The 18,063-nt window shown below is 40.8% G+C and overlaps 1 protein-coding gene and 1 long non-coding RNA gene across 2 annotated transcripts; one reads left to right on the top strand and one right to left on the bottom strand.

The window, feature by feature from the left end:
• Positions 1–1,465: 1,465 nt before the first annotated feature.
• LOC146575785 (adenylosuccinate lyase-like) lies at positions 1,466–10,579 on the bottom strand. Its single transcript, XM_085270652.1, has 12 exons — positions 10,425–10,579; positions 8,694–8,897; positions 8,562–8,606; positions 8,176–8,255; positions 7,893–8,064; positions 7,748–7,794; positions 7,546–7,636; positions 6,568–6,637; positions 6,351–6,489; positions 2,432–2,612; positions 1,944–2,120; positions 1,466–1,798 (listed from the first exon to the last, which is right to left on the bottom strand). Exons 1-12 carry the CDS (start codon positions 10,542–10,544, stop codon positions 1,712–1,714), a joined length of 1,413 nt encoding a protein of 470 aa, XP_085126778.1. The 5' UTR covers positions 10,545–10,579; the 3' UTR covers positions 1,466–1,711.
• A 2,935-nt stretch (positions 10,580–13,514) lies between these two features.
• LOC146575786 (uncharacterized) lies at positions 13,515–14,381 on the top strand. Its single transcript, XR_014892327.1, has 2 exons — positions 13,515–14,136; positions 14,216–14,381. It is a non-coding gene; the product is annotated as an uncharacterized LOC146575786 (long non-coding RNA).
• Positions 14,382–18,063: the final 3,682 nt, after the last annotated feature.

Below are 18,063 nucleotides of genomic sequence, written 5' to 3' on the forward strand. Positions count from 1 at the left end.
TGGGATGATTTTCAGTACTGGTTAACCTCTAAAAATATTGACCGCCCTTCTATAACCTTTCAAGTAATTAGATTTTGCCTACAAACAGAAAATAAAAAACTTAACTTATTTATAGTTGCAAAATTTTTCATTCATAAATGTCGCTTCTTGAAAATTACTCTGATTTTTTGCTGGCTTTAAAAATGAAGTCCTTCTATTGAAGGTTTCATTAGACAAGTGTAACTTAAAGCTCACACCTTACTTGAATTTTTGATGCTGCTTTATTTTATTTCTGACCTATAGTGTTCTTTTGTTCGATGGCCGCTTTGTTCTTAACCACCTATACGTGTACATATCTTTTCAATTAGTAAGATATGCGCTGTAATTGTTAGTTTGTACAATTATAGAAAAGCAAAACAAAAACACTTAGAACCAAATTTATTTCGAAGTTACGTGATTCCGGTTAGTGTGGAGGTCGCAATATGATGCTCCCAGTGGCTGCAGCCAGGTGCTCTTGTACTGGACTGCAAAAATAACACCTCAGTGTTATTTCGTGTAATTTTAATCCATTTTTGCCAACAAGTCAGCCTTTGATCTCGTAGACTTCTCTATGTGAAACGGCTCTGCTTCTTCTTTGTGGCCTCAGCACCAAGCTGACAAGCTCTCACAGCTGTTTATGGAGAGTCCATGAAATGATGCCGAGTGATGCCACAGCTCTGAGGTCGCTCCAAAAGATATTCTGGCACGTTATGAGAGCTTGGTCCACATTGCCAGCAAAAAGTCAAACTTGTTCAATCACCTGGTAATTATATTCACATTATTCATTCACTTTGTCCTTTTGAATTTTCTAGCTTATCACAGATTGTAGTTGAGCCAGTGGCTCCTTCACTTGTTTGTCCTGTATTTTCCTCAGTGTGTCAGATCTTTTGCTACTTCTCTGCCTTGTTAGGCAATAATGATACTTGAAAGGAATGTTGTGTATTTACAGTTCTGGAGGTCAGGCTCACTGAATTGGAGACCCAGCTCCACACCATGGAAAATCCTTTCCAGACCCCTGCAGAGAAAGAGCTTTGCTACCATTAGCGCTGACCCAAGCATATAAGAATAATGAAAAATCTGTGCTTATCAGTTGCATTTATCTAATATTAAAAAACCTCATGAAAATTTTTCGAATTTTCAGTGTATTGCTGTATAGGGTACACATGGGGTTCCTTATGATTTTTTCTTGATATTATTTTGATAAAATCCAACTCTGGAACTGCTGAGTGTTTCCTGACTTATACACCATTTCTTTTTACTGTGCGCTAACAGTCTATTAAGACCAGGGGACTTGATAGGGCTATTTAAAGGTCGCAGAATTTACTTCAGAATATTTGCAAAATGTGCCACTCAAAGTGTTCCCCATGTCAGTGTGAGTAATGCTGGTCTCATGGCCCGTCTGTGTAAACTTCAAAGATAAAAACAAACACACACAGTGGCTGCAGTGGACATTTTACTGTTTTTAATGCTCTCGCTTCATCTCATCTGTTATAACTTCACTCTCCACCGCGGCTGGTTGACCAACAACAGTACAAGCAAGAGCGGCCCACACGCTGGTTGTACCACACACTTTGTGCGCTGCCTCCATCTGACAACAGAGCTCGCTCCAGGCTGACAGACGGTCAGTCCCTAGAGTGGAGTGGACAGCAAACTCTGCTCGACCATAAAACCAGCTTAAGACATCACTGATGTTTTAAAGCACAAGCTCAACCTTGACGTCCATATTGGCCTTATACGGCTCCAGTAGGGGGCGTACTTCTTCAGCCAGGAACGTTTTCACCTGAAGAAGAGGAGCAGGAACAAGAAAACAAACTATCATCAAAGGGGGGCAACAGACACAGCTGCAGTAATAGGGGAGCTGCAGCTTGGCTGTAAACATTCATCTGTTGTCAGACTGAACAAAAATAAGGCTGTTCATGCTGTACCTGCTGTGGAGCACGCCCAATAAAGGTCTTGGGGTCCAGCAAAGCATCCAGCTGCCCTAGAATGGGTGCAAAGTAGGGGTCTCGCTGGATTCTGGCCAGCAGGTCATTGTCTCCACCTTCCTGTTTGACCACAGCTGCTGCCTCTTGGGAGAGAACACGGATTTTCTCGTGACACTCCTGAAGGAGACACAGGAAAAAACAGAAACATTAAGGTGGAGCTGACTTTAACAGCCATGTTGTTAGGTCTCCATGTCAGGTCTGGTTATTGGTAATCAGCTTCTTCATTTAAATGGTCAAAACACTGGTTACTAGTCAGTAAGATGATCTCACTTCAGTCATCTGTTTTTCTGGTTACCACTGGCATCTTCTGCCCAGTAAACCATCTCTCCTGATCAAGCAAAAATGCATTCATCCAGTTATGTTCAAAACTATTATTAATGTGTCCATTCTGACTCACAGAGAATTCCTCACAGGGTATTTTCTCCTACCTGTCTGTTGCCTCCTGCCTTCACTATCGCCATAATATTGTTCTCTGTGGCCATGAAGGGCAGCTCGTGGCGGATGTGTCTCTCGATGACTTTGGGGTAGACCACAAGACCCTCTGTGATGTTCTGCAGTGTGCTGAGGATGATGTCTGCTGTCAGGAAGGACTCGGGCAGGGAGATCCTCCTGCACAGGAGCAAGGCAGAGAAGAGAGGAAAGAAACCATCAGTAATCACAAGTAACAGCTTTTTACTCAACCACTGAATCCTGGGTAACAATGTGCAATGCATTGTAGGATGTGTAGTTCTTTAACCATTAAACGCAATTATGTACATCGTCTTTTACTCTTGATTTCTTTTCTCCCCCCCTCAGTTTTCCCTTTATGGCCACAATTCCTCTTAGCTGTTTGACTTGGTTCAAGGCCTCAAACTCTCATGGATTTCCTTAAGTGTCAGTGGGAAAATGAAGGAGAAATCCCCTTTTAAAAACAGTGGGCAGTCACTGTGGCACTCCACGTGGGCTACTCACTCCTAATTGCAGGGTTCATATGCATTTTTCAGGGTCAAATTCAAACACTTTAAGCACTTTCTAGGTCCATTTTAAAGCGTTTCCAGTACATTACCAAAAAAAAAAAAAAAAAAAATAGATAAATAAATAAATTAATGCATGTTTCACTTAGCACCACCTTAGGAAGACCATTTAATAACTAGAAAGTGAATTTTCTGAAGAAACTGCAGTATGAATGCTTGAATCTTAATGTATGCACTGAAATGAATTAATTGCTGAAGTTAAAAATGTTGAATGAGATGAAAAACAAAAAAGCTGAACTGCTAAAAGCTGACATCCACAGAGAAGTTGGAAAAGAGCTGAAAATGTTTAAAATGTAAATTAGATAAACCTAAGAAATGAGAAAAGACTATTTGGAGTCAGAAAACATCTGAATGAATATTAAAAGTTCCTATTCTTTGAATCACTGAATGACTAAAATGTGATCCCTCCACTTTGATCCACACAGTTTACAAGGTTTACATCTCTGAGCTTTGAAAGACACTGTGTTGGACAGAGAACAACATTGTCTATGTTTTGAGGGTAAAATGTGGCTGTAGAGCAAACACAGCAGCAGTTGAAAGAAGTGTTTCAGATGAATCTTGGCACAGTGAGACAGAGCTCGTTAGGCAGGCAGGTGTGAGCCTGGTTGCTATAGTGACTGCACCCAATGGCTCCATACACACGTACACAGACATGCGCCTCACTTTTGCTGCTTAAAATGAACAGAAAAGTCAGCCCCAAATGAATTGTTCCGAAATTAAAAAGTACAAGTCGTATTGACAAAATTCTTTCACCGTGAGCGGCAGCAATGTCTAGTCTACTGAATTCTCAGTTTTCATGCCTGTGGAGTTTATTATATGGACGTGGTGACAGTGTAAAGACGGCCTGTACTTCTGGTTTTCAGACAAACTTTCTGAGCCTTTTAACATTAGAGTCTATGGAAGAGTTGGAGGGAGGAGGCTGTGCATTGGTGACATTTATGAAAGAACCATAACACCTATTACAATAACACATTGGGTGAAAGGACAGCGATGGCCACGTTTTAAGGGTAAAATTATACCTGTAGAGCAAACGCTGTGGACACAGCAGCAGTTTTAAAAAAAGATTTTAAGATGAATTTTTTTGCTCCTCTCACTCTAGCAGTTGAGCTGTCTCACTCTAGCCCCAACATTCCGTCCCATACACACCCATTATAAACTCTGAAACGGGTGAAAAAACATAAAACTTAAACTGGAACTGAAGTCAAAGTATAATAGATATTGAAAAGATAAATACAAGTTGAATAGTTCAATGTCTTGGCTTCGTTTTAAAGTTTGAATGGTGGCTCTTTGTCAACTATGTGGAAGTAGGAGAATTTGAAGGGTCTCCCCATTGAAATACATGGGAAATTTTTGTTGAAAAAAGTTGAATAAAATTAAAAATATAAATGTTAAAAAGAGAGAATAGAAGCAGTCATGTCCAAAAGAAGTGCAAATGTGAACAAATCGACTTGTTAGAGATATTCATTTCCACTTTAAGAAAAAAAACAAACCAAACCCCCCCCCCACCAAACACCACAATAATACAGAGCAAGGCCAAATTAATAGGTCTTCTCATCAGATATTGACATTTGTCACACACACACACACACACACACACACACACACACACACTATTTTAACTAGTTAAGCACTCATGCCCCCAAAACGAGGGCAAAAGGGAGGAGATCGCGTTTAATCGGTTAACATGAGGGATACGACTATATAAATGCTGACATGAGTAGTGTCCACAGAAACCTGAATTTCAGACCATTTTCTAAAACCACCAAACAAAGTGAAGACACCAAACCGTTAAAAGAGCAGTTACCTCACCATGAATCTGTGGACAGGTAATATCCATATTGATATATGATTTTCTGGGGTTGAATGTGAACCAAAGCATATTTTCAAAGGTGTTAAATGCTTTAAAATACTTTAATTAGGTGTGAGATATAAAAAAAAAATTTTAAAAATCATTTTTTTCTATGTTTGAGTCACAGTAACTTATAACATAGTATCATCTGCAGTAATATTTACACCTCTGATGACATCTCACAAGTGTTAGCTTTATTTTGATAGCAAGATTGCATACACACAGTTTGTAACTGTGGAGAAATACTCCATTTATTTTAGTCATTTCATTTTCAAGCAGAAAGCTCAGAAAACCCCTGGAGGCCTAACAGGTTAAAGTGAATTCCCAATAAAACTAACTGTAAGTTGTTTAACTACATTGTTGTCTGTATAATTGTTAAAGTCCTAAATGATTATCTTTAAAGTGTTTGTGCTAATAACATCATACACAGTAAGACAGTCATGGAGAACAGCACTGACTGGGAGACGCTTTGAACATAATGAATTGTTCATCTCCCTTTAATAAACAGGCAGCCTTAGAGTATGAAATATTCATATATTAAAACATATTTGTCTGTTGTCTCAGTGGCTGATAGTGCCCCACAGACCTCAGTCTGAGCTTGAAGCCAGTGTAGGTGTTCACAATAAACAGATTAAATGAAAGCCAGGGAACTTCAGTAGCACAAAAAAAAGTGGCCATTCTTTGTGCCCATATGGATCAGTGCCTCTTATTACCATTATTTCCTTAAGCTGGCTAGTTAAGTATCAGGCTAATGTTTAAAGCTTTCACTTGAGTGAAGAAACTCACATTACTGCTACTGCCAAGTAATGTTAGCTAAGTTTACAGCATATTCCATAAATCACAATGCCATAACTACTGTAATAGCGCTGCCATACTGCATTACACTCAGTGCATTTCAATCATTTCTCCAGAAAATTTGAAAGCCAGCAAAATAATAATAGTTTAAAAAAAAATTGGCATATGTCATGTATACATTCTCGAAAATTATTAACTAGGACTCTCCTGTCATGTGTCTCAAGAGCGCAAACTCCGCCATTGTCGTTTTCCATCGAACACTCATTAAAACACCAACATGTTAGTGCACTCATCCCTGACTGTGCGGGGCGGAGTCAGACATTAGAAACGGACTGACATGCAGAGGTGCACGGCAGCCCGGGCGGAGAAATGTTACTTTTACACTTTGCAACTCATTTAATTTCTCTATCTGATAAGAAAACTATCCAGAGTTATTTGTGGTGAGTGAAATACAGTTTCAAGAACGTTTAAGCTCCACATCTGAAGTTCAAGCACTTTTCAAACCTTGAAAAGACAATATTAAAATTCAAGCATTTAAGGATTTCAAGCACCCGTACAAACCCTGTAATTGGGAATCATTGTTCACTACTATTTATTGTACGCTTCCACACTGATGTGATATCTACTTCACAGAGGAGAACTGCATCATACCAAATTCACAGCAGTGTAAGTGTGTCTGTGTGGGCTGACCTGTTGGCGCTGTCATCCAGTGTCCTCTCCAGCCACTGGCCCGAGGCAGTCTGCAGGGGGTCGGCCATCAACGCAATCAGATGTTGGGCCAAGCTACAGGAGCGTTCTGCATGCATCTTGTAGGGCATAGCACTGGAACCTGGAAGAGGAGCGGGCAAAGCTTTAGGCTGAGGCACAGTTTAACAGGTAAAAAGTGCTTTTGAATGAGCGAACGTACCAATCTGCTCCTTCTCAAAAGGTTCCTCGATCTCTTTTAGGTTGGCCAGCAGGCAGATGTCTGTGCAGATCTACAGCAGATGACAGCAAAAAGTTTAGACTCAGGTAGGGCTGCACGATTTTGCATAAAATTATAATCACGATTTTTTTGGCTTGGAATTGAGATCACGATTCTCTCACAATTTTCTTTTCCAGTATAAATATTTATTGCACTTTTTAACTGCACATCAACTTCATAACAGTTGAGACTGAACATAAAAACAATAAATAAACAAAACAACAAATGTCTCACGTTTTGTTGTTGCTGCAAACTGTTGTACTGCTTGAAATTCCGTCTCCACCGTTGCTCGACGCTGCGTGTACAGAGCAGGTAGTGCAACAATAGAAAAATAGTTGCGGGACGGCACTGTGTAGCGTTTGTCTAGGGTGTTGATCATTTTCCTAAATCCCTCGTTTTGCACAGTGTTGATGGGAGCCATATCTTTGGTCAGGTGATAAGTGATAGCCTCCGTAATTTCTTTGTGCCTGCGGGAGTTCGATGTGTATAGGGAAGCGCTGTATAAGGTTCTCGCTATTGATGTTTGGGTGGTTGACCGGGACGGATTTTCTGTCACTTTCTCGTCATCCCTGACGTGCACTCTGCTGTTTTTTCCCTGCTAATTTTAGCATCACACGGCACAGCTTCTGTATCACGTGGTATAAGGCTCCGCCCTTGTCATGTGTTGAGCAGGAAGAGTGAGCGCTTGTTTTCATGCAGATTACGTCCCGGATCAAAATGCGATACAATCGTCGTCGTCTTTTTTTTTTCCTTTTTAAATCGTTGTCATTTGGAAATGAGATCGCACATAAGTATGAATCAAGATCGCGATTTTCTAACGATTATCGTGCAGCCCTAGACTCAGTTACATCAGCTTTTTGAAAAGCTTGAGCTCAAGGCCCAAGTTTCTTTAACCACCACTAAATGGAGACATTTCCTCACCTTGTGAACAGAAGCTCCCAACCTAGTGAGGGTGGACAGGCAGTCTACGTCCACTTTGCGACTGTATGTCTGTCCAGTCACCAGGTAGGCTCTGGATAAGAATGGAACAAATGAGTTATAGCCTGTGTTTCAAACTGTTCCTGCTTGGACCATGTTATAAAAACATGTCAGTCAACATTGGAGACAGGAGTTTGATACTCACTTCTTAAAGCCAGCCATCTCTGTCACCATCTTGTCAAGCTCTTCCACCTGGTGGCACAAAAGGAAAACTGACATTAAAAAGTCATCACAATACGGTGCTGTGGGACTTCAGAAATCACCCACATGGTTCTTATGGTTGTTTATACCTTGTCATGGTCCCCTTTAAAGAGCTGCAGGAAGCTGGCCTGGGTGCCTGTGGTCCCCTTGACTCCACGGAAACGAAGATCATCGCGGGCTTGCTCCAGGTTCCTCACATCCATCACCAAATCCTGCAGCCACAGACACGCTCGCTTCCCCACTGTGGTCAACTGGGCAGGCCTGTACAGAGAGCAGGAGAGGGGCACAGTGGGTGTGTTTGACATCAAAGTTAGACAGCTCCATCAGTCTGATGAAGGCCTATGAAAACACTGCAGCTGCAGTCGGACTCACTGGAAGTGTGTAAAGCCGAGCGTGGGGAGGTCGGCGTATTCCTCTGCAAAGTTTGCCAGCCGGTCGATGACTCTGGCCAGCTGCAGGAAAAACAAGCCTTTAATGATCAAATCAGGGTGTCAAACTTATTTTACATCGTGGGCTACAAACAGCCAGCTTTGATCTTTAGCTCCCAGAAGCAGTGAAGATGCATAATAAATGTGACCAATATGTTGGATAGCCTGTCCTGTCATCTTTAAATATATTTTTTCATGAATTCAATTCAATGAAAATGCCCTGTTTTTTTTAATGGACTCACTGTAAAAACAAAAAACTAGCCGACAAGCTTGTTTGATATTAATTTGCACTGTTTTCATAGAATTTCTGGACAAACAGGTGAGTCTCACCTTAGGCAAGAGGATGTTGAAGCCATCACGCAAGGCAATGAGATCCTGAAGAAGAGAAACGACAAACATGAGAAGCTTTAAAGAGTCAAAACTCATCACTGCTGGGTTTATTTATGCAATAGTCCTACTTACAGTATTGTCTCCCACATAGCATGACGTAGCTCCGAGGTGGATGATGGGAGCAGCTGTGGGGCAGCAGTGTGCAAAGGTGTGGACGTGCGCCATGACATCGTGCCTCAGCTTTCGCTCTTCTTCAGCCGCCACGGCAAAGTCAATGTCCTCTGCATGGCTCTCCATCTCTGCAATCTGAGCATCAGTGATGGGCAGACCCAGAGCCTGAGGAGGAGAACATTGAACACAGAGACATGATGACAAACAGGAAGAGTTCCTACAAGCAACTCGTAAAGTTTAGAGCTGGCAAAACAAAAGTGCTTGTAGTTACAGAATGAATTCTGAACCATTTCCTGCAGAGTTTCATTTTCAGAGTTTACTTATAAGCTTTTTATGTGGAGCTTTTTGACTCTTGATAATACAGTTCTTTACTTTTAAGATATTTATCAACAGTTACAAATGCAAATACGTTTTTATGTAAATACATGTTTTATTATAAATACATGTATTTGCGGTATTGGCTCTTCTGTTGATGGAAAGGATGTTTGGGTAAAAGTCAGTGACTTGCATTGCTAAGCTGATAGCAAACAGCCTGCTGTTCATTAGTCATTAGTCTGTCTATTAGCATCTCTATTCTCCAGTTTTGATCATCATGTGCTGTCCTCATGAGGCGGCACAGGCGCTCAATATGCTGATTAGACTGGACTGTATTCTGTTGGGACACCGTAGTCACGTGATTCCTACAGCAGTACAGAAAGGTTCCAGATAATAAAGTACCTCTGTCCAGTCAAAGGGGTCATAGGTCAGACTGGTCAAATAAAACCTCAGTAGAGAAGAGAGCACAAACACAACAGCATTTAGCCAGAGTAACTGTTACTAATTTTCCCACTTGAAGAGCTTTTCGTTCACAGGAACATTCGCTGTCGAGAGAGCAGCAGCTGTTCAAATGATTCAGAACATGTACGCATGCGTGTCGAAGCTCACGTGGCTCTGCGATAGAAAATACGAACTGCAGATTTTCAATTTTAGAATCTCATAATAATGTTGACGGGTATTTTTGAAAACAGATTTTCCGTTTTCAAAAAAAATAATCCCGTCCACACGTAAACGCAAAAATGAAGGAAAACGCTGCTAGGAACATGCCAAAGCAACAGTTGGCGATATATTCCTACCGTGTAGAAATGTTGGCCAATCAGAAGTCTAGAAGTAAACAAAGATGGGGCATAGAAGCAGAACCGAGTCCTATGTGTAGAGGGGCAGTAACTGTGTATATTTAAGCATTTAGACACTGCAGAGAGTACAATTAACAGTATTGTAGAAATTCATTTCACCGAAATAACGTGGCGCACACTTTGATGTTGCATTTTCTCCCGTTTTCTTCATCCACACCTAAATGCAAAAACTGAGTTTTTGAAAATATCCACCCTGGCAGGCGTTTTTTTTAAAAAAAAAATCTCCGTTTTCAATGACCGAAAACGCCGTTTACGTGTGGACAAAAGGTGCAAACGCATAGAAAAATCTGCATTTTAAAAAATACCCGGGTACGTGTGGACGTAGCCAAATGTTCATTTAAAATATGACCTATGACCTCCAGACAAAGACGGTAACAGTCTGCTCAGTCAGCACCGGGTAGCATCCACACGACTCGTAAGACCTCCTTATAACTATGTTTAGAGCAGGAAACTTGATAGGGCTCTGTAAAGGTCGCGGACTTCTTTCATAAGCTTGTATCAGCAGATCATTATATCAAACCTTTTCCGCTTTGGCGAGGAAAATCCACAGCCTCCTCCAGGTGATGAACTTCTTTTTGTCGCTGAAGTTGTAGTGCATTTCTTCGCTGGCGTAGCTGGACAGCTCTCCGACTCCGGCCATGGTTGCTAGAAAAGTGAACACTGCGGGGTAGCGACAGGATATTAAGTAGTGATGTGCGGATCGATCCTGAAATATCGATTCCTCCGATACCAATCATTTATGTTCTGGAATCAATTCTCACATTAAAATATCGATATTTTAGTAATTTACAGTAAATTTGTAGTTTATCATTAACAGGAACACAGTGGAAAGAAACTATAACATTCGGATTGTCTACATTCAAAGGAACTACTTTCTCTTCCGCCTTTCATAGTCATGTGCGAAATACGGCTGTATAAATGCACATCACTAGCGCGCACTCACAACAATGGTAAATCTAGTGTTAAGGGTAAGATCTCCCATTTGTTTAATTTCAGATTTAACCCCAGGGGCGATTCTAGGATCAGAGCTTTGGGGGTGCTGAGCACCCAGAGAGCTGCCCATCCAGGCAAGGTAAACTTTACTCGTCATGATGAGACTTCTTCCCTGTCTCTGTTAGTCCCTGCATCCTTAAATGTCTCCCGTTCTCCCGAGTTCCCTCTGACTGTCTCCTTGGTGCATTTAAACCCCTGTTCCTCCCTGTCCTCATCGTCTGTTGTCTTCATCTCCATTATCAGTCATCATAATTTTACCCTCTCTGTGCAAGTCTGCAAATTTCTTTATTAAATCATAAGATTCTTAAATTCATCAAGTCTCTCTGTGCCTGGGTCCTCGTCACAAAACATGGCATCACTGTTTTGTACATTTTAACACAATTTAATCCCCACATTTGGGAAAGAAAAGCAAAACACTTTTTTGAAAAGTCTGTAACAAAACCATCAAATCTGATAAAGGTTATTTAAATGCTGCTAAAGACTACTACTGCAAAAGAAGAATGGATTGGAATTTTAAAAAAATACATATCCCAACCTTAATTATTGTGGGAGAATAATGAATGATGCTCATAGTGAGTAAAAAGTAAACAGAGTGCATTTTTTGGACAGAGATTCACTTTTAAAGTGAATGTATAATATAATGCAGATACATAAAAAATACACTCCAAAAATAGAAGAGTCCTTGAAATGTACAAAATATTATTAAAAAATTAGAAAAATTGAGACACCTTGGCCTCTGGTACAATGTATACAATGTATGAAAAGATCTTTACTGCAGATACTACTATGGCTCTCCAGATTTTTTTCTTTTATTTTAACCTATGTCGCCTCACCTTGAGGTTGGCAAATCTGTCTATCACATTTTGGTGGTCAAGTCTCTCAAGCATCTCTTTCTCAACTGACATCACAGCCAGGTGCTGGAGTCTGCTTTGACCCATGGTCCTTCTCAGCCAGGTATGGAGCTGACTCAAGACACTAAATGACCTCTCACAGCTACAGCTGCTAACTGGTTTTGTTAGGGCAACCTGAATAACAGTTTTCAGTGTGGGGAAGATCTGATTATCCAGAAGATTGTACAATGTTAGCATATCTGGAATGGCACCAGCCTCACTCTTGAGCTTCAAAAGGTTTTTGGCAACCGTGACTTCCTCTGACTGAAGCTCAATATGGTAATGCAGTGCCAGGACTGACAACCCAGTTTGTTTTGCAGATTCTGTATAGCAGCTTTAATATAGGGAGAACACAACTTCCAGATTGCATGAGTAAAATTAGTTGTTGTTTTTTTTCTTTGCCAGTTTAACAGTTTCTGTTTTGCCTGTTAGTACTCCCTGTCTGTTTTCTTACCTGGTTTTTCCTGACCTTGTACATCCCCCTCTTTCCTCTCTCTTTCTTTGGACTGACAATCATACACAAATAGATTGTATTCAAATTGATTAGAAAATACTATTAAGATCACTAATAAAAAAGTCCTCTCTCAGTGTACTTTCAACCAAAAGGCAAATAACCAAACCACATGTACATCTAATAAAGGATATAAATATTGAATCAACATTATCCTTTATTCACGAATCATTTGATCTTACACTTTTACCTAAATGTGGCTCCTTTTTTTTTTTAAAAAACTTCCTCATATCCATTATGAATCTGGGTGTCTCTCTGTACACACACACACACACACACACACACACCAGGAGTTATAAGGTTAATGGGCCACCAGCCAGTTAGCAGTTAGTACCTTGGGTTCAATATCGGCACATACACATAGGACAAATTAACCAGTTTCTCTCATTCCATTTCAAACAGGACAGTGGTAACAACAGCAGGCTACAGACAGTGTTAAGTTTCAGACTTTAAATAGGCTATATACATTTCAATGGGAGCAACAGGACGGTCAAATGTCGCTGATTTCACTACAGAGCAGGACGGATTGTAGGGTAGCAAACATAGTCGTTTTCAACACAGCAGGTTACCTGGGTGTAATGTTTTTCAGCTAAAAAGAAACATGGCCTGACTCCTACCTAACTATATAAAGAGTAACTGAAGGTTAAATGCAGTTAATATGTCCTGTGTTAAGGCAGGTGCTTCCACCTCCGCTTCGCTGCGTCTCAGCCACCATCTCTCTGGCAGCAACGGTGCTAGAGCCAGAGCAGGGGAGAGCCGAGCTGGAACAAACCATTTTGGGAGGGAGGAGGGGTTATCTAAACTTTTGTTGTTAAAATGTTGCATCTCAATTATGTACTGTATGCTTTTTATAATTTTAGTAGTGTGTCCCACAAACAGCAAATATTGTCAAAAAAAGTAAGAAATCTTTGGGGGTGCTTTGATTCCCAAATCCAAATCCTTTACCCAGGATAGATATCTTACCAAACTCAGCATTTTTAATCAGTATGGAAAGCATTTCTGTTGCTGCAATAAACAGCAATGGCGAGATTGGACATATTTATGATTGATGGCCTCAGCCTAGACCTTTTGACCCTACCAGAAATACTCCGGAAGTGTCTAGTCGTTTTCAGATGTGTGTAATATGTTCCATAAGCATGAGGGGAGGGGTATGGTTCCTGGGGGGATCAGAGAGGGAGGGGTTCCTGAGGCATGGGGGTGACGCAGCAGATTTCTGTTGAGTCAGTGCTGTATAGAGAGACAGAGCAGCAGTTAGTTTTCCACAGACAGCAGTCAGAATTCTGTTTCATTATTATGACAATGTGATCTTTTTTTCCACAGTAAATAACTATTTCTTTTTTCAATAGTGGCTTTATTTTGCTTTCTTATATTACAGACCCAATAAAAACCTTTAAGATTATCTGACTAGTAACGGATTGCATTCATATAGCGCTTGGTGGAGGCAGGCTACATCCTTGTATGTGTACAAAAAAGAAGCGCCGCGCACATTGTCACGGACCCGGCTCTGGAGGACTCGGGGGTCCGTGAGCAGTTTTGACCGTTGTTGTTGTTGTTATTAGTATTATTATTTTTTGGTGATGTGTGTGTTTTTCTGCACAATGCTGTGTTAGTCTGTGTCCCTGTATAGGCAGGGTGTGGGTGTGTACGTGTGTATGTCTGCGGGTGAGGCTGGAGGATGGAGCACAGCCACCTGCAGGCCTGATGGGTGTGGCCCTGCGGGAGGACTGGCCACACCTGAAGTTCCTGCCACACCTGTTGGTGATCAGGCTCGTCGGGGGAGCTACTTAGGAGAGTGTTGGAGCTCCCACCGCCGCGGGATCATTGAGTTATCGTACCAAGTTAGTGTGTCAGCATATGTCAGTGCTGTATACCCGCCGAGGGTTAGTGTTGACGGCTGCTTCTACGGTTTCCCTGCAGGAGGAAGAGTGGTCCAGAAAGGCAGCACGCACGGGGTGTGCGGAAACACAACAGCGGGGAGCACGAGCACAGACGGAAGCACGCACACGGGGTTCAAGGGAGCAACGGGGAGTTATTGTGTTTACAGCTTTTCACTGTAAATAAAGAGCACTGTTTGCATCGCAGATTCTGCGTTTTGGGTCCTCCTTTCCCCACATCCCCACCGTCTGCCAGCCAGACCGTGACACACATATTCAGAAATCAGCCCCGAATGATTTTATTAAAACACCCTCGGATGAGGTAATTTTGGTTTTGTGTGCTTTTACAATAGCGGATTTATTTTGCTTTCTTATATTACAGACGCAATAAAAAACCTTTAAGATTATCCGACTAATAACGGATTGCATTTATATAGCGCTTGGTGGAGGCAGGCTACATCCTTGTATGTGTTTAAAAAAAATAATATCCCTTAGTGAAAAGAGCACCGCGCACATATTCAGAACTCGGTCCTACTTAAACCATTAAAACACCCCGGTGAGGTATTTTGGTTTTGTGCAGCCACTCCTTCTCAGACCAAAGTAAAGAGTTTTTCTTCAGTTTTTGAGCTACTTTTCCAACAGGTTTTCTCAGTAGCAGAAAACTGTCGACAGACAGAAACTCTAAAAGAAAACGGTCTTGTACATCGAGGAGGAGTCAACAACCCCTCTAATCGTTATTAGTATCTTTTTCTTTTCTTTTTTTTTTGCCTGTCCCGTTTGGTTCTTTTGCCATCAGAATTATTGTCTAAAGGCAAAGAAAGATGCCCAACGGATTTACTTTACCAAATTGACCATCCCAGCCTTGCTGTAATGGTGTATTTGTTTCACCTTTTATTGTTTATTTTATTTATTTTTCATTTTCACTTGCTAGATACGGGACAGACTTGAATGAGGAAAAGAAAAGGGAGAAAGGAAGAGGGGGGAAAAACAGTGGAGAAGAGGGATAGAGATAAAGGGCAAAAAAACAAAAACCAACTAAATAAGCAGACAACAAAAATACATATATCAATCACCTGGATCACCTGTTGAGAAAGAAAAAAGAAAACAAGCAGAAGAAAACGAGAGCAATACAATAAACAACATCACGAATATAACATGGGAAAATAACAGTAAATACTAAATATTAAACATTATTGTGCAGCACGTAAAATCGACAGCGCATGGGCTTTGGGGTAGGAGCCAAAAAGGGTGTGTGAGCACCCGTGTGTACACCTGTGAGCATGGATGCGCTTGTTTTTAAAAGGCTCCTTCATGTAATGATCTGCTAGAGCAGGGGTGTCAAACTCAAATACCGGGTTTTGCAAATACACAGTGGGCCAAAATTCAAAACTGGATCAAAGTCGCGGGCTAACATTAATATTTATTGAAAAAAAATCTTCCTCCAAATATAACAAGGAATCTTTTCTTATGGACTCAAACAAGTTTTGCTGAAAAACTGAATATGGAACAAGCAAAGCTTAATACTAAACAATATATATAACTTATATAAATGTATATATAACTTAATATTGCACACATGCAAAATCAAAATTCCAATTAAATAACACATCAGTGGAATTCATTTCTTAAATAAAAAATGTATATGCATATGTATATATGTATATATCATTTTATCATTTATCAAATTTTATCATATTCTCCCACCTGTCCTGAAAGCTCCTGTTTTCTGCATTTCTTTTTTCCCTTTTGGGATAGGTAGCATGGCAGTATTTGCATGGTTGCTATGACTATGGTCAACAGAGGAGAGGGTGCTAATGGGTCCTGTCATGACTGACGCACCACAACAACAACAGTTTTCTGGGAATTGTAGTATTAGCAGTACATGCACTGTATAATACTGGCAGGCCAGCTCTAATAGTAATTTTGTATGGCTTCGCGGGCCAAATGTAATTAGGCTGCGGGCCAAATTTGGCCCGCGGGCCAGAGTTTGACACCTATGTGCTAGAGGGTGTGGGGGAGCCACAGCCCCGTCCCCCAGGGCATGAAGCAAGTATGGATTGGTATCGGAGGAATCGATATTTCAGAATCGATCCGCACATCACTACTTCTTTCCCCCCGCCCCGCTCCTTCTTCTTCTCCGTGGCTAAGCAGGATTTTGCAGTTTTACTTCCCTTTCAGCCGTCGTTTTTTTCTCTGAATCACAAGTGAGTTATCCTACTGATCTTATTCAGTACACGTATGCGGCACTTCTAACTAATGGCTTCCTGAACCATACTTCAAAGAATTTTTTCGCGACCCTAGCCTCTTTGCAAAGCGATAGCTCAGCTAACAGCAGGAAAGCTTTGTTACCTCAGCGAGGTTTCCAACAACTCAGGGTAGCAAAAGGAAGGAAAAAGAAACACCCAAGAAATTTAAAAGTCTAACCAAAGGAGCAACCAAGGAAATGGAGAGAAACACGGGTGTAGCTGGCTCCAAAACCAGCCCCAAGAATGCCGTGACTGCCGAACATGACTACAACCGCAGCAAAAGTCCTGAACTGATGCCACTGACTGACAGGAGTTATTACTCTGAAGAACAAATTTAATGGGAACGTTATGCACTCTGAAATGGACTCAGAAGGACACTATGATAGTCAACATTGATGGTACACTTCTTCTTCTTGCCAGTGTGTATGGTTTTAATTCTAAGTCTCATAATGACTTGTTATTGGATGCCCTTGAAACACGCTTTTTGTTCTGGTTATCCAAATATCCTAATCTCCTGTTATTAGTTGGAGGCGATTTTAACATTGCTCCAGATCCTTCACTAGACAGATGGCCACCTAGCTCAAATAACTCTCTGTCCTGTTGTTTAAATACATTTATGCAAAAATTTCATTTAATAGACATTTGGAGAATTAAAAACCCTAAAGGCAGACTATTTACATGGAGTAACAAATCCAACTCTTCTAAATCCCGTACTGACTTCTGGTTAATATCTGATTGCTTAAATAGGAATAATGTTATATCCAATATAATGCCAACTCCACTCACGGACCACAAAGCGGTATCACTGAGCTGCTACTGGAAACTTAATAATTCCCTTCTAAAACATGAAAAAGTGATTGAAGATATTTTGTCATTAATCAAACGTTTCTGGGATAAAGCCCTAACCAGTCATCTCTGCTGTCAAAATTGGGAAGTCTTTAAATTTGAAGCCGGTAAATATTTAAGAGAGCATGGCTCATCTGCAGCAAAACAAAGAAAAAATGAAGAAATTAATGTAATTCCTAGGATATCTGCTCTCACTCAGATCCCACCAGAAAACCTATCTGAAGAAGATAAAACTGACTTAGCTTTGCAACAGAGTAAGTTAAATGATATCTATAAACTGAAAGCAGAGGGAGCCTTTGTGAGATCAAGGAGAAGAGGATTAGAAGAAGGTGAACAACACTCATCCTACTTTGTTAAATTAGAGAAATCTCATTCTAAACTTAGTTCTGTTCGGAGACTTAATATTGACGGTATTATAACTGATGACCCCCGAAAAGTCTCCACCTATTGCTCCAATTTTTATAAAGATTTATACAAGTCAGAGTTTGATGAGAGTGCTGGTCTGAACTTTATGGAACAAATCCCTGATGTGCGAACAGTAACAGAAGATCAGTTGAGTTTCTGTGATAGGCCGATATCTATTGGTGAAGTGCTGCCCGCTATTCAACGTCTTAAACTTAATAAATCCCCAGGAACCGATGGCTTAACCTCTGAATTTTACATTGCTTTTGCAGATCAACTGGCTCCATTTCTTCTTATGTATACATTGAAAGTCTTATAAATCAGTCTCTTCCCCCCACTTTATCACAAGGTCTGTTAACCCTAATCCCAAAGCCAAAGAAAGATCCCACTTATATTG

Source organism: Mchenga conophoros, linkage group LG4 (genome assembly GCF_057382185.1).
Source record: "Mchenga conophoros isolate Kocher_MC1m ecotype Shallow Benthic linkage group LG4, M_conophoros_male_GT1.1, whole genome shotgun sequence".
NCBI lineage: Eukaryota > Metazoa > Chordata > Actinopteri > Cichliformes > Cichlidae > Mchenga > Mchenga conophoros.

What these genes read in the sequence shown, in the direction of transcription:
- LOC146575785 (XM_085270652.1), bottom strand. Translation starts at nt 10,544, where the DNA reads ATGGCCGGAGTCGGAGAGCTGTCCAGCTACGCCAGCGAAGAAATGCAC. An exon ending in TGGGAGCTTCTGTTCACAAG is followed by an intron (nt 6,638 to 7,545) that starts GTGAGGAAATGT and finishes CATCTGCTGTAG; the next exon opens with ATCTGCACAGACATCTGCCT. An exon ending in TTTTGAGAAGGAGCAGATTG is followed by an intron (nt 6,490 to 6,567) that starts GTACGTTCGCTC and finishes CTCCTCTTCCAG; the next exon opens with GTTCCAGTGCTATGCCCTAC.